The 22242-nt window shown below is 41.3% G+C and overlaps 1 protein-coding gene across 2 annotated transcripts in view; it reads left to right on the forward strand.

Moving 5' to 3' along the window:
* The window catches only part of sema3h (sema domain, immunoglobulin domain (Ig), short basic domain, secreted, (semaphorin) 3H), a 66629-nt gene extending 44592 nt beyond the window's left edge, over positions 1-22037 (forward strand). The window contains exons 9-18 of one of the 2 annotated variants that reach the window (XM_005939004.2): positions 10041-10110; positions 13063-13207; positions 13438-13527; positions 13817-13946; positions 14051-14139; positions 15144-15185; positions 15728-15885; positions 16533-16594; positions 16793-16935; positions 17050-22037. In XM_005939004.2, coding sequence (XP_005939066.1) covers positions 10041-10110; positions 13063-13207; positions 13438-13527; positions 13817-13946; positions 14051-14139; positions 15144-15185; positions 15728-15885; positions 16533-16594; positions 16793-16935; positions 17050-17502 — 1382 coding nt within the window. In that variant the 3' untranslated portion in view covers positions 17503-22037. The remainder of the gene's footprint in view (positions 1-10040; positions 10111-13062; positions 13208-13437; positions 13528-13816; positions 13947-14050; positions 14140-15143; positions 15186-15727; positions 15886-16532; positions 16595-16792; positions 16936-17049) is intronic. The other variant, XM_005939005.2, reaches the window with a different exon arrangement.
* Positions 22038-22242: the final 205 nt, after the last annotated feature.

Genomic DNA, 22242 nt, shown 5'->3' on the forward strand with positions numbered 1-22242 from the left:
AAAAAAAAAAAAAAAAAAAAAAAAAAAAAGTTGCCTCTGCCCATACAGCTCAGAATTAGTCATTTCATATTTTGATTGGAAGTTATGAAAAGGAAAGGGTGGATGGTAGAAAGAGGAAAGCATGGTGAGGTTTTAAAAAAAGGAAGGCGTAGGAGGATGAAGCAAATCGGTTTTGTTTTTACTGCACATTTAGCACACATAAACCTCGCAGTGTGCTGCATAAACAAAGTGAAATTAATTGTTGAATAAATAATATTTTTGAATTTCTGCTGCCAATGAATTACAGAGGACATGGCTTTGGGTCTTCATTAAATGTCATCTAACACGGGTGTGTCTGCAATAACAGTCCAGATGAAGATCCTTGAGCCACGGACAGATGTTTGGATTCCTGAGGAAACTGAATGAGAGCTAGAACTTGCTTCCTTTATCTAATTTCCACCATCATAAAAGAAGTGGGCTTGTATCGAGTGTGAAACACTCCTCTGCAGAAAACTGGCTCCTCCTTGGCCCTGACTTCAGCCCACAAACCTAATACTCTTGAGACTGCAAGGTTTTCGTGAAAAGTCTGCATTAAAAATTAGAGGCTTGGAGTTTGAAATTCATGGGTGTTCTTGGAAGGGAGAGTTTACCCAAAGAACACTAAATTGCTAATGGAGTTCCTCGAGTGTTTGAAATCTCTAATCAACTGCCAAGACAAACAGTTAACAAAGAAATGTTTTGATCCATGAGTTACGAGCCCGGCGTGCTTTCACTGCACCACCCTGTTTTCGAGCAGATCATCTGAGACTCTCTTTCTTATGAAGCCACTGTGTTTCCTGCTCGGCCCTTAGGGGATTAGGTATTTGTTAGGAAAAGAAAAAGGTGTAAATCTGAGACACGCAGTTTGACATATGGTAACAGTGGGACAGCGTGAGGTTGGGACTTGTCTCTGCTTAGGTTACTCGTCTCCGCTCTTTGTGTAAACAGAGCACACTTAGAGTAAACTAAGTAACTCACTCAGAGAGTTACCATTTGCGTGAATGTATACAGTACATTAACATATACAGTAAATTTTACACTCCTTCACATAGTCCAACCATTACACAAACACATGCTCAACAATAACAAACACCTGAAAGCACACGCACTGTTTTTCAGCTGTTACCACACACACACAAAGACACTCAAGGCTTAGCCTGTCTGTGTATACAAAAGAGTTCAGACTTGTCAAGAGCATAAACATCTCTACCCAGCATGCCTCTGGCTATGTTTTAAACATCTGATAAGGCTGCATACAAATTTGTTTGTGAATACACTTCAGCAGCACACACACATACAAAACCACGACCTGCATATACAGGAGATTAACCCATCGTGTTAAGAATGCTGCCAATGTTGTGTTTATGCCATGCTCTGCCACATAGAAACACTACAAATCCCATAAACTCGCGACGCTCTGCTGGTCCCTCCAGAGCAGCGGGTGACACCAGGCTGCGTGTGGGTGCTTTTATTTGCATACATTTTTTTTTGTTGAACATTTTTTTCACTTTTGCTAATTCTGTAAGGCACAAAAGAAATATATTAACAACAGTCAAACACCCATTAAGTTCAATCCAAATGTATTTATGTGGCGCCTTGAGACGACTGTCTCAAGGTGCTTTATATTGTAAGGTAAAGATGTTGGGAAAGTGGGAAGGAAAAACTCTTTTATTAGGAGGAAACCTTCTGCAGCTCAGAGGGCAGGGAGCCGGGACAAAAACACACTGTGGAAGAGAGCCAGAGCTTAATAATAACCAATGATTAAACACAGAGTAGTGTATAAACAATCCATAAAAGTACCATCTTAAGTAACACTATGAGTACTTAACACTGTAAAGGCAATGAATAGATAAATAATAAGCGTTCGCACAATTCCAGATATTCCATTAAAAAAGAGAGACCCGAAAAATGATACTGTAGCATGACAAAGCTAAACCTCTAGTAGCTGTGATAATTTCACTAGCAAATGATCTCAGTCTAGCTCACAAGATAATTCCAGTCCAGTCTGTTTCATCACTGACCCGTGCAGTGTTGAAACAGATTAGACAAATGGCCGAAGATAGACTTATATACATCTTGATATATATGTATATATAGTATAGATGGAATTTTTCATATTATTCATTGTGACCTGTTACCATGTTTCCACTGAGTTATGCAGAGTGTAGTTCTTAATTTACTTTATGCCCCAAGTCTGTTACAGAGTGTCAAAATCAGCACAGGGAGGAGGTTGGGGTGGATGGATTGGCGGCCACTCTTCATTTACCATTTCCAATGTAAAGTAAATGTTTGCATTTCTGACCACAATCATTCTCTAACCTGGGCGCCTTTATTCTAAACACCATGATGAAGTTCTCCACACCTTTACTGAGAAGGATTTATTTGAACCTGAGCTCTGAACTTTTCCTGATACTACATTTTTGGATCTAAACTTAGCCCAGCTATAGAAAATCGATTTCCTTTTGTGTTCATAGCAGTTCTGTAACGCATGTCATGTCACTCAACAGGCAGGGGAATCAGATCAAAGCTGCACGTGTTGCTCTACAAGCTTGTCAAAGCACTTGTTGCAAATTGCTGATTCACCTCTTGTTCCTTTAGCATATTTTTGTCGGGATTGACTCACATGTTCTATGAGGGTTTTGAACACCCTCAGAGTTGGCTTTGTTTTGGGCAAAGCATTTGGGCTGTAATTGCCACGAGGACTGACTCACAGCACCGGACTGCTTTGAATTTATTGTTCAGTTGTTTTGTGTCTGGAGCTTTAGGGCCTTTTGTTCACTTGTGTAAGTGTTAATGCTGAGCTCTTGTTGTCAACCACGCTAGTGTGAGAAAAACAAAAATCAGACCTCACTTAACCATAATTATTCAAAGAATCAAACAGTCGAGTGGAAGCCGAGTCCCTCACAGGAAAGGACCGTGCAGTGCTGTTTTCCCCGTTGTTGTGGTTGTTGTTGTTGTTGTGGAGGAGAGTCATGCTATGAGGTTTTAGAGCTGGAGACAGGCAACCCTCTGTGGCCGGATTCTGTGTCCTGACACTGGAGCTACTTCGATTTTCTCAGCCATTTTCCTCGTCTATTTTTGTCTGCGTGCGTAAGAGTCAGTGCTTCAGACATAAGGCAGCACCCGTACGCTTCCCACAGACAGGAAAAGTGCAGGGGAGGAAGAGTGTCACTGGGAGAGTTTGTGGATGGTATAAAAGCATGACAGTGACAAGAGACAGAGAAACACATCAGCCAAGTAAGCCTCTTGTTCAAGCTCAAATGTAGATTTCATTATTTTTTAAATCCACATATAATTTAAAATGAGTTTGAGATGATGACGACGATGACCTTCTGAACAGTCAGCTGTTGTAAGCGATCCAAAAAACATCAGTGATGTATGAGAGCCACAACCCAGAAACAGCAAGTTTGACATTTCTGGGAGATTGATGTTTTATATATTGGACGTTTTTGAAATGACCTTAACCTTTCTTTGGGTCAGCCGTATCTTCTCCGGGTCTGTTTGACCTCATCAGATGGAGAAAAAGGTCAGAAGATAAACTAGAGGGAAAGATTTGTCTCCCTCCGTATATGAAGTGACGGTTAAGCAGTTGCACATATTGCCAAGCCTTCCCAATCCTTTCAGGTTAATCTGACAAATGTGTTTCCACTATTTAATGCTTAATTGCCTCGTCGACAAACGCCATTTGTTCAAACTGGTTAGGAAAACATGTTTTGTGATGCTGAGGCAGATTTGACTCCCCCGTTGAACCTTACTAATCCATCATAGCTTGACTGCAAACACTTGAAAGGAAGCCCAGTTTATCAGAGGGAGAAAAAAAAAGAGGAGATGGATAGAAAGTGAGTGAAAGTGAGGAGCTGGGCTGATGGCCAAAAGAAGGGTAGGAGGAGGGGGATCTAGTAGGACGGGCAGGATGAGGGCAGAGGTTGTAGCACGTGGTGTTGACCAGACATGAGAAGGACAAAGAAAGATGGGCTGAGGGAGATGAGGAGGGATGTGGAAGCTGTCATCAACGGGTTATTACTGCAACACTGTGCAAGAGAAGGTGAAGGAGGGGGAGGGAGCAGGAAAGGGGAATATCTGATTTAAGAGAACATTGGAAATAAATTTGGCTTCTGGGCAGGGCATATGAAGAAAAAAGAGAGGGGATGAAGAAAGGAGTGGTAATCGCAGAAAGAAAAACGTTTTATTTTCTTCTTACGGCCAAACAAAAATGGGGAGAAATGAAAGGAAGAGTTACAATTTTAGCATTTCAAAAGGTTAAGACTTCTAAAGTGGAAATTGAAGAAGCATAGGCAGAAATTTACCCTCGCGCATTCAGCTTTTTATTGTTGCCATCACTTCTCTGATCCCTCTTCACATTTTTACTACATTAAGAATGACAGAATAGTTTATTAAAGCATGTGTTGAGTGTAAAGTCCCTGGGTTAGTGTAACAGCCATCGCTATCAAGTTGTCAGGAAGAAAGGAAAAATAAAGTTGATGTAAAGGACTGAGGGAAAGGATAATGGTCAGAGAGAGTTAGAATTGCTGCAGGCCATGCACAAATATATTTTCCCTCTAAGGACCAGGATTGGATGAGTGAGGTGAAGTGAATCTAAAAGGGTGTGAAGGTTGACTGAAGTGAGACAGAGAGAGACGGAAGCAGGGAAATGGGGTTAATGGGGAAGGCTGAAGCAGACTGAAGGTGGAGATGAAAGAGATTAGAGATTTGCACTATATTTGTCTTGTAGTAAACTCAGTGTAATTTACTGGATTTCAAATGTATATTTGTTGGTGTGCAATTCCATCCTGAAGTGAAAAAAAAGAACAAAAACATTGTATGACACAGAGAGTGGTATCAAACGTCCTTTGTTACCACCGATGGAGAGCTGGCATCTTAGTCTGGCCATGGATGGCAAAACTGAGTTAACAGCTGTTGCTAGAGGGTAAAACATGTATCACAGTGAGAAATATGGAGTGTCAGAAGGAATAGGGTCAATAGCCGAGAGGGTTAAGGATCGGATAAGATGGAGGCAGGGCTATTATTGGCAAATTACTGTAAGATGGAGGGACGAGACAAGAGGAGTTGGCAGAAAGGTGACGAGCATAAAGGAGGCACGATCTAGGTGTTGGTATTCGGGGTGGCTGGATGAAAAGGGAGGGAAAGAAGAAACAGTGGAGAAATGAGGAGAATATGGGAGTTTGCCTGAGGGCGCACTGGCCAGACAATTAGGATGAGGGGTAGGAGGAGGAGGAAGAAGACAGGGGCTGGGTCTGCAGGTCTGCGGGCTAGACAAGACTGTCTTCCCTCAGGGGGAAAACAACCTCGTTTTGTTTAGAGAAGAAGACACAAGAACAATCCTCCAGAGAAAATAGGCCAGACAGACAGATGGACGGGGGGGACAGAGGGAAGAAGAGATAGCGGGAGGGAGGGATGGAGACTGGGAGGGACAGCGAAAGTGAGAAACAAAGAGAACGAGATACACCCAGAGGGCTTCTGGGAAGTCCAGGTGGATTTGAGCAGAAAGGAGCACGGGATGAGAAAACTAATAAAAAGATAAAGAGATGGAAAGAAAAAGGAGAGAAGATGATTCAGGAGGAGACAAAAAGAAAACATCTTGGAGTGTAAGATAGTGGTCGAGGCTGAAAGAGTAAAGAAGCTGTGCTTAAAAAAAGATAAGAAGCCATGAATCTGTCGTCTTTAACTGTAGCATGAGCAAGAAACCAAATAAACACTCTTTCTTGCTTCAGCGGTCAAACACTCTCACCTGGTCAGCCCGTCTTGCAGATAGAAGCAGAGTGACCTCATATTTTCTGCACTATATTTGTGATTAATGCATGTCTGAGTGTTGCGTTATCCCTCCTCTATTAAAGATTAATGACATTAGAAGCCACTCCAGTTTACTAAATCAAACATGCGAGGGATGTAGGTGGAACAGCATTGAATCAGTCGAGGTTTAAACTCGTCACGGAGCGATAAGAGTGAAGTTTTGCCAAGCTGAGCCGTAAATAACTAAGACGTCTTGTTCAAAGTGTGTAAGAAAGAAAAATGTTGCGCTGGCTGCGTCTTCTAAATCTGAACTGCATTTTTATGTGGAGCTGCATGTACACTGAGGTGCAAAGAAGAAAGGGAGACTAACTTTCGAGCAGAAGGCAAGTTTTTCCCCTGCAGGGTTTTACCAGAGTTTGTATTAAGTTTACTCAGAACAAAAAAATGCATGTATTTACTTTTACGTGCTGTGTGGCCTCATTTTTACCTGTCTTAAAATACCACAAAGTAAATTGGGATTTTTTTTCCTCAATTGGAAACCTTTGTTCTTTCTTACATTCATAATAGTTGGTGCATTGTTTGGAGATGCAGCTCTGTGGATGCTAGCCAGACCTGCTGTTTTGATCATTTTTGATCCACACTGAAATATGTCAGGTTTTAATTATACAGAGCAGTAACAAATCCTAAATAAGCATATTTCACGGCAGTCAGTTTGTCCTGAAACAGCATGTATACACATGTGTTACTAATGACGTTAATAACGTTTCTTGCCTGTTTAGGTGAACCGAATTTGTTTACATATTGTATTTCAAAATGGCTTCTGTGAAATCAGTCTATTGCCTTGAAATCTGGTGCAGCCATTCGTACCTTCCCTCTGAACAACTCAGATGAATCTCTAACTTCTTGTCATGCAATCAACAGGAATCAGTCATGTTTCTTTTTCCAGCACTTTTTCACTCAATACCTGCAAAACTAGTTTAGGTATTGTGCTAACAAGTGGATGTTAGCATGTCAAATCTTCCTAATCTCACTTGACCCCATGTTAGCATGCTGGTGTTAGTAAGTCTTTTATACAGTTACTGGTCTTGGCTTGGAAAACAATTCTTATTTACTGATTGTTTATTATTTATTTTCTGAACTGTGGGCAATCTGCTAGCAACCAGGCCAATCACACAGAGGTTTTGAGTGGAGCACCGTCTACCTCTTTTGACCAATAGACCTGTGTGACTGAAGCCTAATGTAATTACATTAGATTACAACATTAAAAGTATTTTTCCTGCAGTAGTGCATTAGTCTTTAACAAGGCCAAGTATTGTTCTGTCCAAATGTGGTGTATCTAACTACAAGTCCAATGCCAGCTTGGCTGCACTTCCAGATGAGTTTCATCTGTTCTTTGCTCTGTTTGACTGCAATCCCATCACCTGGTAAACTTTTCCACTAGGTTTTTAAGGGGCTTTCATCTGTACTCAGAAGGGTTCCACCAGGGTGGCTGTGTGACTATAAAATTGAGCTCTGTGGGTGTAGATGTGCATCTTACAATGCCCTTCTTTTTTAGTCTGACTCATCTCTTCTTTGAACAAAACTTCGAGGAGCTTCAGATGAAAGTGTACTCAGGATATACATCATCCAGAGTAATAATGCATGAAGGCCATAAAAAAACACAGGTAAACATAGAGAGGCAAAGTAAACCAACAGATGATAAAGGTTTTGATTAATGAAAAGCATTCTTTGGAAGATGTGAGAGCAGAAGATAAGCTCGAACAAATGATGGGAAAGTAGAGAAGAGGCTGTTAAGAAAGATGGAGGGATGATATGAGTAGAATTAGGGAGTGATAGGAAACAGGAAGAGAGGTAAAAGGAGTGATAACACAAATGGGGGCATCTACATTGTGATTTAAAGGCAGGAAGAGCTCAAAGAAGCAGTAAATAAAATGCAATAACAAAGAAGTGATATATTAAAGGGAAGAGGGAGTGAGCAATTGGTACGCTGGAGGCAGCAGACTACCCATGCTCTTCTGTTCCCTATCATGAGGGGCCTGTGTGGGTGTTTGTGTGTCTATCGGTACCATGCAAGTTTGAGTCAATGTTCCTTGCTCCCTGCAGTTTAACAATTTGGTATGTGTGGGTGCATGAATGTGGCTATACATGCCTTTATTTCTCTTTGCGTGCTCCCAAATCTGCCACTGTGTGTGGCAGCTGCAAGTGTGTGTAGCTGTGTCGAGATGAGATTAGCCTTCCTGCAGGGCCGTAGTTCCACGGAGGCCACCTGAAGCAGCAGGAACGGCAGGAATGTGGGAACATTGATACGCTTCGTCGTCTCCAGCACCACAACAACATATCTGCCTCTGCATGGGAGAGGAGAAGAATAAAAGTAGAGACATACGGGGCACTCATTGAGTACTCCTTGGGTCGAACCTGTTTTTTAGAGTTTCGGGAACTTTTAAAGCTATTTGCCACAAAAGTAGGAAGCAAAAAGAAAGGAGCCCTAGGAGTCATGTATTTATAGATTATCACAGCGTGTTGCACGGAAAACAAAGGGCTCCATTCTCCTCCATTTTGATGGGATGATAAAACATTCCCTGCTCTTATCTGAGACAAAAGTGCAGAACAGAAAACCTTTGATTTATTCTGATTTAAATAAACTGTGAAAGCCAAGGTCTAGTGTGAGCTGCAAGTGTAGGCAACTGAATAACACAGCGATGAACAATAGTGGAAATATGGGAGGCAAAAAAGTCAAACTGTGCACAACTTTCAGGAACATTAATTAATTTTTTTTAATGTGTGTTTTTTTTAATGTTTTATCACAATTTGTCAGTATTGAACCACTGGTGCTTCATACGAGACACAATGTTTCCATTGTCAGTCTATATGTGTTCACAGTTGTGGGCCTTTTAATACCAGTCTGTTTTATTTGATTGTGAGTTCATGTCACATCAGTTTGTTCCTATTTTACTCCCCCATGAATCAGAGTTGTGAGCGTTGTGGTAAAGTGCTTCACAACTCAAGATGTATTGACCCATTTGCTTGTTATGCTATACATTCAGCACCTTTACTGTCACACACAAAGTGATGATACGGCAGTTTTTTACGGTTCAGCATATTTCCAAAGAAAACTTCCATACTCAGGCTGGAGGAGCTGGGAATCTGCCAGCCTTACACTCCTGAGCTGTAGTCACAGAGTCGCTTTATTTCTTTATCATACACACAGTATCGTTTTGGACCTCCAAAGTATTTGTAACCTTTATCACAGACTTACATTGAATCTGATGGGAACACAAGATAAAAACAAAACAGTTAATCACTTTCTAACTATCACACACTCACTCACACTCCGATGAAAACATCAGAGGCAATTTGCAGTTCAGTCTTGCCCGAGGCCACTTTGACACGAGGACACCGGAGGAGCCTAGGGATCAAACCGCTGACCTTCCCATTAGTAGATGGGGCCACAGCTGCCCCACTTTTTCTTTTCCTTTTTTCCTTAACACTTCTGAGGATACTTTTAGCATTTGAACTTAAATCTACAAGTTCATTTAAAAAAAAAAAAGATCCCACAGTTTTACCTGCTGTATTCAAATGCGGTGTTATGGCCCCTGAGCTATCAGGTGTCGAAGGCAGACAGATGGAAAGAGCTAAAAAAACAAATCCGCACTACACCTGATTGCGCTGCATGAGCGGATCACTATCAGAGCGACGCCAAAGTGAGAAAAACATATCAAGTGTGTGTGTGTGTGTGTGTGTGTGTGTGTGTGTGTGTGTGATCCGCTGTGTTTGAAATGACGAGTGGAGACCGAGGTGTGGTGTTAGTGTGTGTGACAGCAGGTGCTGTGTTCCTGTGGCGGACGGAGCGCTCGGCTCTCCCACTGCGGCTGGTTATTAATGGCTACAGATTCATTACAAGCAGCCAGTCAGCCATGCTGCCAGCATGCCCGACGCTATTAGTCACACAGTCAGACTGATAGATGCACACACTCAGATACGCACACGGGCATACACATAATGAATACAAAGTACCTAAAACTGAACACACACTCACACAAATAAAGAAAATAGACTGTTACACAGACTCATGAGCATTGCTCACATGAATACAGACATGTAGAGTTTATGCAGTCCTGTGCAACTCTCCAAAACTTCTCCGTAATTCAGACATCATTCTGATCTTTTCTGACTAACATTTTTATGTCTTTGTCTCCTTCCATTTCCCTTCCCCGTCTTTCTCCTTATCCCCCCCTTCCTTTCATCATTATGTCTGGATGTTCTCCATTCAGAGGACATCTTCATCCTCCAGGGGAAAGACAAGAAGAATCCTCTCATCTACGGCCTGTTTACCACTTCAAGGTATGTGCCTCTGTAAAGCAGAAATCATGGGAATTGAGTAACTTGAATGGGTGGTGTGTAAACTGCATACCCTTGTTTATGTGTGGAAAATGTCAGTATATGGTGGTAGATGGGAGAGAGTCCCTTCACTTTTACACTGGGCGGACTAGTTTTAGAAGTACTTTAGTCCTTAGCATTTAGTTCTGTATTGATCAAGCCATGCAAAAAAAAAAAGAATAGAAATGGAGTGCAAAAGAGTGGAAGAGAGGAGAAGAGTAACTGTGTACTCAACGTGTACAGGATAAATACGATTTCTTGAAAAGGATTAGATGATTTGTCAATAGTTTATTTTGAAATAGGATCCGTGGTATGCATAGTTATACTTTTTGGTGACAGTTTTATTATGGAGCATTGGGTTTCTTGGGGCCCCAGAGGCAGGAATTGCTGTAATTGTTTAAATAAAAGGTTTAAAAGCAGTTTAAAGCCAGCTGTAAATTGAACTGCCGACGACAGTGGAGGCTGATGAGGTTTTAGTGAGAATTTCAAACCACTAACCAGACACTGAATTAAAAACAGATAACAGAAGCATCAGATCTTTAACGATAAATACCTGTTGACCCACACAGTAACTCCTCAACATGTCATTTTTAACAAGTTAAAACATGTGATATAAGAAGCTTTTTTTTTTAGTGGTAATCGTTTTAAAATATGAAGAAAATAAAAGTATAAAGTTTTTTTTCTTCAAATACTGAATAAATGATCATCTGCACCATCCTGTACTGTGATGACACACAATGACAAGAGAGCGTCTGTGACAGGATATGAGTGCTCGATGTTTCACATCCACGTGTCAGATGTTGATGTCACACGCTGTGAGATACACACCACCCGCCGGGTCTCATGTCACAGTGACTCATGAATGAAATGCATCCATTCATGTGAACAACATGGAGCGTATATGAGCCTTCACAGTTGTCATCATCAGTGCACAGTTTCTTCATCTGTGTCCAACTGTGTGTGTGTGTTTGTGTTACAGAAAGGTTACAACTTGACTTCTACTGTATTTTTTCACACACAAATAGACAAAAAGGCAATTTTGAGATCCTGGAAGAAGTGCATGAGGACAAAATTGCAAAAAAATGAATTGTGACTTTAATAAGGAGTTGATGATTTTCAACAAGACTGTAAAGCAGCTTTGCATAACTCACAGTTTAAAAAATGCTTTTGAGGACAAGTGCTTTAGGGCCTTTCAACCAACTTTCTTCTGATTGGCTCTCAATTTATATGTTCCCGATGAGGTCACAAAGAGCCAGAAGTAAGGCTCGCATGATCACTTGTACATATTGCTGGCCTTAATTATTTGAAACTTTTGACCATGTTTAACTTACATGACTGAAAAAAGGAATAATAAATACCCTTTATAAAAAGGCTACTATGAAGCAGCCCACAGGAGATATGCTTTCTGTTGAAGTCTACGTTAAAGCCTAGGAAATGTACAAATTGCATACATGTCAGACATAATAGAGAAGAATCAAAAATATTCTTTCAGACCATCAAAGGCTGTTAGTTTAAAAAAGGCAGTTGTCCTAATAGACAGGCTTTCATAAAAGCTCACGCAGATGTCTGCTGAAAAAACACAGACATGAAAAAAGCAGGTTCTGTCTGAAAAACGAGTAAAAAATGATCCAGCGAGCAGCCTAATTAAAGTAAAAGAAAAAGGCTGCGTTTTCTCATTTTCTCTACTCCACTGACCATGTTGCATATCCAGAGAATAACACAGTTTCTGAGCTGGACGCCAGAGCTCCACAGTAGCAGCAAAAGTATGACGGCATCTGGCATGGCAGAGCAGGGAGTTGGTCTGTTTTTGGGGGTTTTGGAAAGTGTGTGGAATCTTAGCAGGGAACAGAAATCCAAAGCATCACCAAGGGTGCGGTCGCAACCACAGAACTGGAAAAGAGCAAAAAGGTCATTCCTTCTGAAAGGAGACTTGTCTCTCTGGTACAGTAACGATTGCACACGTGCTGGTTTTTATGCCTGTGATGAAGGCAAGCGTGTTAACAGTTCTTTGCTTTTATTTTGGTCTCTGCTTTTATTTTTAATTGTTTGTGATACATAATGTATCAGACAGCTGATTAATTGATTTTGCCCACCGATAGCCTTGTTGTCACATTTATTCTTGCAATGCAAAGTGGCCGGGACCCAAAGTAAAACTAGACCCTAAGCTCAACTCCTGGTAGCACACCTTTGGTAAAGTTGAACCACTCCATGAAACTAACAGCACTGCCAATAACCTGCAACACAACTAATAATTATTAAAGCACAACCGCAAAAAGCAACAGGGGACTGAGGTCTGCTCAGGTGGAGGAATGTTTGTGCAGGTGAGCTTCCAGAGGAGGCCACTTATAAACAAAACAGAATAGGAAAGAGGAGAATTTACAAGTGTAAAGGTGACATCCCCAACTTGTAAAAACACAATTTAGAGGCTGACATGAATGCTTTTTTACAACGTCACGGTTCACTTTTGTACTCTGTATGATTTGGCATCTGAATACCAGACTGAGACCTCTGACCACTGAGGAGAGAAAAAAGCTTCCTCTCTAAGAGCCCCCTGATTCATCATAACATGGCCTTTCTATCTGTTCTGTTTCTGCTTTGCTGGAATCTCTAGCTCGTGCGTGCTTTGCCACAAATCCTCCAGAAATGTGTGATCTTAACTGCAGTGGATGGGATGTGTTATAGTGGGGACCGATGTGCTGAAAGCAGCATATTCACCCAGGCTGGATTTTGGGTTGGAGCGCATTCATTTAATTGATGCGTTCAAGCTGGAAAGCCACAATGAGTCACAGCTCCTAATACAGTACTCCATTTACTGCTTAAAGACCTTTGCAGTATATCAAGTAAAGTAATCAAAGGTATGCTCTGCTTCAGACATATCTGATGTCTGAATCTGCTCTCCTTTTGTCTTCTCCTTAGTGATATCCTGAACGGTTCAGCGGTGTGTGTTTACCGAATGGAGGATGTGGTTCGAGCCTTTAAAGGGAACTTCCTGCATAAGGAAGGGCCTCAGTATAAATGGGCAGAATTTACAGGCAAGGTGCCCTATCCACGGCCAGGAACAGTAAGTTCATACTCAAAACTGGTAGATACCACCGCTATCTCTCCAGGTGACTTTTTGTATTTCTCTAAAAGCAAATGCGTGATTTACCAAGGTAGTACATTGCAATAATATGCTGTCTTTGATGGAGGGTCATTTAATTCTGCAAAATTGTGCTTAATTTCCATATAAGAATGCTCAAAACAAAAGACTGGAAACATGATCTCGTCTCTGTCTCTCTCTTTCTTTGTCAGTGTCCGAGCAGTACATATGGAAGCTATAGCTCGACCAGAGAGTATCCCGACGACGTCATTTTCTTCAGCAGAACTCATCCGCTGCTGCAGGTTTGGCTGATATTTCACTTTATTAAATTGAGCCAGTTTAGCTTAATTAGATTGCCGCATTTTACAGCAGGTCAAGCTGTTTTTTTTCTCTCTATTTCTGTCTAAATTCTGAAGTGAACATAGGAAATTAAATTAGCAGTCCTTGCCAACAGGGCACTGCTTCATCACAGGGAATATGAAACCTTTGCTGTATTAATGATGAATAGCAAGACTGGCTGAACAAATTTATTAGTCAAAGATTTCACATTTAATGTGATGCATTCTTGCTTTTTTTTAATTTTTTTTATAGGAAAATGTCCTGCCGCTTGGAGAGCGACCCCTCCTGGTCAGGGTGGGTGTTCATTACAAGTTCACCAAACTGCTGGTGGACAGAGTGGAGGCTGTCGATGGCACCTACGACGTCCTGTTCATCGGTACAGGTAGGTCATGTGACATTGAAGGTTGTGTTTCTGGCATTTTAAAGTGTTTTTTCAAAATGAAATATGGTGAATGATTTGTTTATTTTTATTTTTTTTGTCTTTAGACTCAGGACTCGTTATGAAAGCAATCCATCTGCACAGGGAGCACGGCCAGAGTCAGGAGATCACTCTGGAGCAGATGCAGGTGTTTCAGGTACTGCAAGCTTTTTCTGTGAGGAAAACCAGGCTGAAACCTTAAAAAAATTAAATTTGTTAAGAGCTGGTCTATTTTGTAGTAAAGCTCATTGTTTGCAGATTGAGTTGATTTCTTCGCGGCGTCCATTCATTCCTCCTCCATTAAAAAAAATTCAATTACCTCTCAAAACTAGATCCAAATGTACATTATTGTCACAACATAATGCAGCACAGACTTTTCAAATTAGCCTGCATGACAACAATGCATGCAGACACAGTGTGACTAATTCCATATCTGTCCATGCCATATGGAAATGAATGGAAATACATGCATTCTCTCAACAGTAAGAAAACGCATGTGTGCAAAGACACCATTCTGCTCTGGTTAATGCAAAGATAGTTATGCACATACTATACCACTAAAGTACTGCGTATATTTACACGAAATGCAGTAAATACCTTTATTTTACCCCTTAATGTCTAGTGTATCATATTTAATGCATGAGTTTTTTTAGACTTCTACATCTTAAATAAATTGCACAACAGATTTTTAAGCAATGATCTGAACAAAATTTTCAGATGGAACAAATACGATACAAATTAAAACTAGTTTATGTATATTAATATTAAAAACATTTTTAAATCAGAAGGTTCAATAAATGCTCAATTTTTTTCAATTATCTCATGGTTCAGGATTTAAAGGGTTAAAGCTTGTCACTGCACCAAGACCAAGTTACTGCAGCTGGGCATAGTTACCAAAAAAGAGAAGATCACAGTTCACAAAATCCACATTTTTGTCCAGAATGAACTCCGCTTTGGGTTCAAACAGCAAAATGAAGGAAAACAACTTTGGGTTCAACCTGAATGATGTGGCTGAGATATATGTGGTCAGACCTGACTGTGTTATTCCTGCTCTGTATTCTAAAGTATATGCTTTGTAAAACCCTATCTATCTATCTGTTATCTTTGTTTCAGTATAAACCTGGTGTGTTTCTCAGTTTCCCTTTCCTGTCTCCTTCACAGCACAAATCACCGGTGACAGCCATGGCACTCTCAAAGAAAAAGGTAACAGACAAGACTCGCTTTCAAAGTTCCAAACTGCCGCACTCACACACGGTAACATCGCACTTCTCACTCGTCTCTCCACCTTGCGTCTCCAAGGACGGCTTCATCACCAGTTGCCATGGTTACCTCACCTCAGTCAGAGCAATAATGAAGAGATGCTCACACACAAATGCACCTTGCATTATTAAAACAGTTTGGCATGAGGGGAAAAAAAGAAAACGAAACCGCAGCTCGCACACACACGAAGATTATAAAAAGCAAGCATCCTCACATTTCTCTGTTTTCCACCCCGCATGCAAACACACACTCTCCGTGGCCACTGACATTGATACAGCTTGAGTTGGATTTGTGACTCACAGAGTGGAGATGAATCTGCTTTTTTTTCCTGGTGACTGTCAAAGTGTCCGTGTTGCAGGGGAGTGAACTTGATACCCCTTTGTTTTTCTCTTCTGGCTCTCCCACATTGTCTCTGCTTTCCCCCCTCCATCGTTGTTTTCTCTTCCATCTCTATTTCAATCTTTCACCCACCCCCTCTCCTCTAGCAGTGGTTGTTTGTGGGCTCCAAGGAGGGTGTGTCTCAGCTGGCCCTTTACCAGTGTGAGCTGTACGGTCAGGCCTGCGCTGAGTGCTGCCTGGCCAGGGACCCCTACTGCACCTGGGACGGACATGCTTGCAGCCCCTATATGCCGACCGTGCGCAGGTAGGGAGGACATACCAGCTCTATGCAGATCCAGACAGCACTGATAACATTACAGCAGATTGAGTTTCCCCTTACGGCTTGAACTTATTTTATTATGAAAAGAATCAATCTGGAATCAATCTTCCCAAATTTGATTTAAACCACATTTGTTGATAGTCAGAAACGTGGTTCAAGTTACACCTAAGCTCAGATTTTTCTGATTAGATTTTAGGCATTTTTTCCACATGATTAAGATTTTGTTTCTTTACTAAGTATCACAACTGGCCATAATTTCTATGATTAGGTTGTTTATGATGATATCCTGACTTTTGCCCCAGTGAGCGAATTGATTCTGCCAAGGAAGTTATGGTTTTGCGTGTGTGTCGTTCTGTCTTTAAACACGATAGCTCAAAAAGTTTTGAATGAATTCTGAGTATAGAGTGAACTCATGTCAATAGATTGATCTGAAGGTCAAATTAAAAATGCTATATAGAGCTATTTAAAACTATGTTTCTTACTGGCATTGTTTGTGTTGACAACATATAGGCATGATACGTGTGACCCCAAAATGCATGCCCTTTCTCCTAGTGCTGCTCTCACTTTGTTAAAATCATCGCTTTGCTGTCCGTTCTGTCTAACATAAGCTTGTGGTTTCTGCTTGTCTGCAGGAGGAATGCTCGTCATTTAGGAGAGGATGAGGATCCACTGACTCAGTGTGTCAGACAGGGGGGTGAGCAGCTTCCATTGTTTCCATTCAGAGTCTTTGCTTTACCTGTTGAACTATGCTCAGGCCACATTATGGAGCACTACCAGTGTAGTAGGGTTTCAGAGGGCTCAAGCCTGTTCCAGCTGAGACTGGCGAGAAGCAGGCTTCTCGGACAGGTCACCATATCTTTAACCTGTTTCACCTTTTCTCTCTTTAATTTAGCCGGACTGCAGGTGGAGGCAGAACAGAGGGTGATGATGGTGGCAGAGGGTAACAGCACCTACCTGGAGTGTTTGCCTAGATCCAGACATGCTGCAGTGACCTGGTACAAACAGGCTGGAGAGAACAGCGCTGAACTAAACCAGGTGCAGTCACACCTTTTACACTTGTGCTTTCATTTATGTTCCAAATCCTTTTTACAGCCACTTTGTTCGAGATTATCCAGATTATAAATTTCCTCTCCAAAAATCTCTCGTCAGGTGATAACTGGTGACCAGCTGGTGGTGATCGAGCGGGGTGTCCTGATTCGTCGAGCCGAGCTGTCTCACGGCGGGGTCTACCACTGCCAGGTGGAGGAGCACGGCTACCACTGGACTGCGGTCACTGTGCGCCTCGCTGTTTGGAGCCCCTCTGCCAATCGCCTCCTGGCTTCCTGGTCGGCCTCGTCCTATCAGAGCGCCGGAACCCAGCCGTGGTACGAGAACGTGATGGCACTGATTCACCCCGGAAACCTTGGCCAGCACTGCAAGGCTCTGGGATACCGCCCTCCACGCAACCACCATCGCCATGGTGACACAAAGGCGGAGCCACACAAGGAGAAAGAGAGGCACAAGCATGGCGGGGGAAGAGGAGGAGGAGGAGGCGGCGGAGGAAGAGCAGCGGGGAGGAAGAGCAGGAGCAAGCCGCAGCAGAGGGCGCCGAGGAGTGCTTGAATGCGTGCACGAGCGGGAAGGCAGATTTTCAGTGACTTCAACAACTACACAAACACGCAAACACACACACACACAAATGCACACATGTACACATACACAGTTAACTTATACACTGAGACACACACATACTGTATGTACAGAGACTACTTCATGCGCATGCACTTATCTACAAACAAACATGGCGTCCTTTCATTATAGAGACAAACAAGCTAAGCTACACACGAGTGACTGAAGTATGTACAGGATCTGGACAGCGAGGACTGTTTCACCGGGACAAACGACTGTATGAATGAAAAGGCTTAGGTTGCATCGCATGTTGAATGAAGGATAAATGGCATGCCTAAATCCCTAAGTTTGACTGACTCTGAGTCATGACAAGGACATTTGATTGGATTCTTTAGATTTGGACGCTCTACAGAGAGAGAGAAAAAAAATAAAAACAAAAATCCGAGTCTCGTTCCAGAAGTCGATTTTAAGCATTTGGAAAAATCATCCAAACCGTCTGTCCCGAAAAGGACCATACTTGTGGTTTTGCATGTTTTTGCCCATTAATTAGGAATCACAGCTATCCCTCAAAACAGAGCAGATGTTTTTTAGATTGATTTCCTACCTTCCAGGCAAAAAACTGCTTTCCATTTATTTTGTGATGTGGAAAGAGAGACATTTTTTTTTCAAAGTCATGTTCTTGAAGTTGAAGAAGTACTTTTTTCCCCAAGTACTTTGCAAAACAATTATTGCGCTTCAATTTCAAGGACACTCTTTCCTCTGGCATACAGGAATAAATTTTCAAACTGCTTCTTTGTTGTTGGAAAGAGAACAGAAGTTGACAGAAGGGCAAATATGTATTTGCTGAAAGGCTGTCAAATACCATTCAAATGTCATTGGAACCCAATGAAACAGCACAAAAAAGAAAGCTGTCAAACTGTTCTCTGTAGTGAAGAGTTTGTTCATCTTAAAACTTAGTATGTACGGCAGTGATACATAATGAAAAGGGCTAAAACATCCAAAACAAGCTGTTAGTGATCAAGGTAACAGTTTAACTCTGCAGAAACTTTGATTATTTTTATTTTGAGCAGCAGCAAATAGCACTGATGAGTTTTAATTTTCTTCACTTAATGGATATATAACATATAATCCTTCAGGCGGTTTCCCTACAGTAAGGGCTTTGTTGGTTTCTTCAGATAGGTGGGGTCTGACCACAAGATGACTGACTGCGACCATGGAGATGAAAGGCAGAGAAAAAGCATGGCGACGGCTTTGATGAGGTTACAGATCAGCTTTCCCAGGACATTAGTGCTCTGTGTTGCAGCCGTGCAGACCCGCTACAGGAGATGTTTCCATTATGTTCTCCTCAGTGTTTGCTTCTGCAATGCTGGCTCGGTTAAGACTCACGGGCATAAGCTGCCATTGGTTTTGTGCCACGACACAGAGAGCGGTTTGGTTTAGGTGTGGGAACAAAGTGAACAAAAGAAGGAAAAAAAATGCTCCGTGCTGTTTAAAGTGTTGGTTGAGTGTATCTGGAGTCCCACGTGTGGACGTTGTACAAATTTAGGAAAAAGGTGCAGACACGTCTGAACATCAACTCCAACAGAAACTTCGCTTTGACATTCAGAACTGAGTGTCGTCCGCTGGTCTGAAGTAGGGCGCTTTCAAGCTTTCTATATATTCAACATCTATTAGGTTATTGTTTAAGAAGTTGAGAGTGAATTTTAAAAGATTTTCATTACAACATGAACAAGAGGATCAAACTGTAAACCGAACTAGAAGAAAACTCTGTACAGAAATGCATGTTTCCCAACCTGTTGGTGAATTTCAGTGGATTAGACTAACACAGAAGAATGGAGCACATTATTGCAGGTTCTGCAGCCCCAGCTGGTAATGACATCTGACTGTAAATTATGAAGCAGGCCCAGCGGATCATAAAGAAGCCTTTATTATACCAAGCTGGAACTGGAGAAAGTGCTAAACAGGACTGGCGTCAAATGGACTCTGGCCAGTGGGATTTGAGTGACTTTGTGAGGCAGTAAATTGTGATTTGTTCTTAAAATGTTAAACGAACACAGCTACTTCCATCTCTATTTAACTTCCTTCTTTGTGCTATTTATTATTTTAATCTGGTGTGAGACTACTTCTTTGAGGAGTTGTGATACTTTTTTGACATGAGTGTCTTTGTTGTTCTGTCTTTGTACGTATGTCTGACGTCCAATTGTTACCAGTTGATGTACCTTCCCACATTCACCAGTGGAAGTGTTTTTATTTTCGTTTTTTGAATCTTGTCTTTCGTATTGGCATCGAAAGGAAGTGCTGCTTCAGTCTGAGGCAGTGGGAACTAAATGTGCATTTAAAATATGATATTTTTTCTGCTTGTCTTCTCGTTGTTGACGTTTCCCAGAACACTGGATGCAGACTAAAAGTTCCAACATCAAGCCTGAGCTCAACAGTACTGCTGTTGTGTGTGGCTCACATTGCATGAGTTCTAGTTAAATCATAGAGAGAGAAAGGTGTAGCTAAAGGACAGAGGGAAAACTTACTAAATTAAAACTTAATCGAATTTTATATGCTATACTGGAAGAACGAGCATTACATGCATGGTTAAGCCCAATAATAACAGCCTCAAAGTTTTCCCTTATTTAATATCATCCAGCAGTGGTGATACTGAGCACACATTACTGACGGTAATATATACCATGATCCTGCTGGATCCCAGTCTCTTTGCTGTATGCTTCGTCTCTCTATGTGGGTTAGGATCTGTGTGTCTTTTTGTGTGTTTGACATTAATGGGATCAGATTTAGAGTAGCTGACAGGGCTGTGTCAATAAATCTTCCAAACGTGGAACTCTGCAATATATTCGAGATATTTTTTTGATGCTATAAGAAGAATGTAGCATCAACACAAAGCACAGAGAGCCCACAGATAATTAATATGGGTTTGGCTTCTTGGTGTCTTGGCTCTTTGCTTCTTGGCTCGGGCCACATGAAAGAAGTCACAGCACTGAACTAATTCTGAGTTTAGTTTATAAGGGAACGTGCGACACTGAGCAGCTGTCCAAGTGTCACGCAGCCAATTCTTAAAAATGAAAGTGTGTGTGAGAGTGTAACGCTGCAGCTGTAATCTAAAATGAAATCAGGATTTGGCCTGTTGTTAAGCTGCTGTTTAAAGTCGTTTAGAGTCGAATAGCTTACTGCTAAATTATTTTGATTGGTCACACAGCTGGTTTTCTAGCAGATTTTCTGTGCTCATGAAAATTGGAAATATTTCCCTGAAATATGTCCAGAGCAAGCAAATAATCATCATAACATAACAGGACTAAAGCTTTGATTAATTCAATTTCAATTTAGTTGTAGCTAAAGTGCCAAATCAGCATAACAATTGCCTCAAGGCACTCTATATTCTAATGTAACGATTCAATAATAATAGAGAGAAAATCTCGACAGTGGGACAACCCTCTGTGATCAAGCACCTGGTGACAGTGGCAAGGAAAAACTCTTTTAATAGGAAGAAACCTCTGGCAGAACCAGGCTCAGGCAGCGGCGACCGGTTGGGGGAGTGAGGGAAGGAAGACAGCATAAAAGTCGTGCTGTAGAAGAGGGCCAGAGATTGTAGCTTTCTCGTCACATAATATTGTATCATTTATCAGTTATCATACTGCCGCTGAAGCTGCTGAATGCTAACACTACAATCACTTATGTATTCTATCACAGATTTAAAGCTCTTCTAATTAGCCATTGTTGTGCACGCCCGTTGTTAAGAAAACATGCAGGATTTCTGCCCAAATGGCTATCCATTACTGCAAAAGAAACTACGATAGAATCACAAATCACAATACATAACAGCATTTAATAGAGCTGAGCAATTGAACCATAATCAGGTCAACTGAAGCAAGTGCCACTAGCTAGCTAGTTTAGCTTAGCATAAAGGTTAAAAAATAGTGGCAGTGCAGCTAGCCTCTCAAACTGCAGTTTGTTATATGGACATTTTACCCCAGAGACCCATGCAGATCATAAATATAGGCTCGAATTCTACTCAATAAGAAGACACACCCTCAGTCTAACAAAGCAAAGCTTTCAACTCTATTTTTCTTGCTAATTTTGACTGCTCTTCGGGTTATTTGAATTACTATTCAAGAGATCCAGAAACATTAAAAAGATAAACCTAACTATGCTTGTAATGACCCTGCCTTGTGGATATTGTGTGTATATATATATATATGAATGTGTAACGTGTATATTTTATGTCGGATCCCAGCTCTGCTGAAAGTTCTCTGCAGAACTCCAACGAGACATTTTTATGGAGGACCATCTTAAACATTTAATGCTTTTCCTGTAAGACGAGGTGCAGAGCTGCTCCTCGTTCATTACAATGGCCTCACTCTGTTATGCTGTATTTACATCTGAGTGCCAACATTCGTCTCTTGTGATTTTCCAGAACGACTTCTCTGCAGACAAAATGAAACTGTCATCACATGATCTCCTCTCATGTGCAGAGACTTTGTTTTTCTTTTTGTAAATATGTATAAAGGTCTGCTTTCAAATGAGCTTGTGTCTTGTGGTTTAGCGTGCCTATACGAAAAATATCCATATTCTGAGCTACACACCGATCCACATATTTTAGTGCAGGATGAACAAAATTTACAGCAACACGGGCACCTTTGCACTTTCTTTTTCAGCATTTTTTTTAGAATGTGTTTTACAGATTTTACAATATAAAGCTTTTACTTGTAAATTATATAGTTTGCAAGG

This window comes from Haplochromis burtoni, unplaced genomic scaffold (assembly GCF_018398535.1).
Source record: "Haplochromis burtoni strain Fernald_Lab_line unplaced genomic scaffold, NCSU_Asbu1 Contig_60, whole genome shotgun sequence".
Classification (NCBI taxonomy): Eukaryota; Metazoa; Chordata; class Actinopteri; order Cichliformes; family Cichlidae; genus Haplochromis; species Haplochromis burtoni.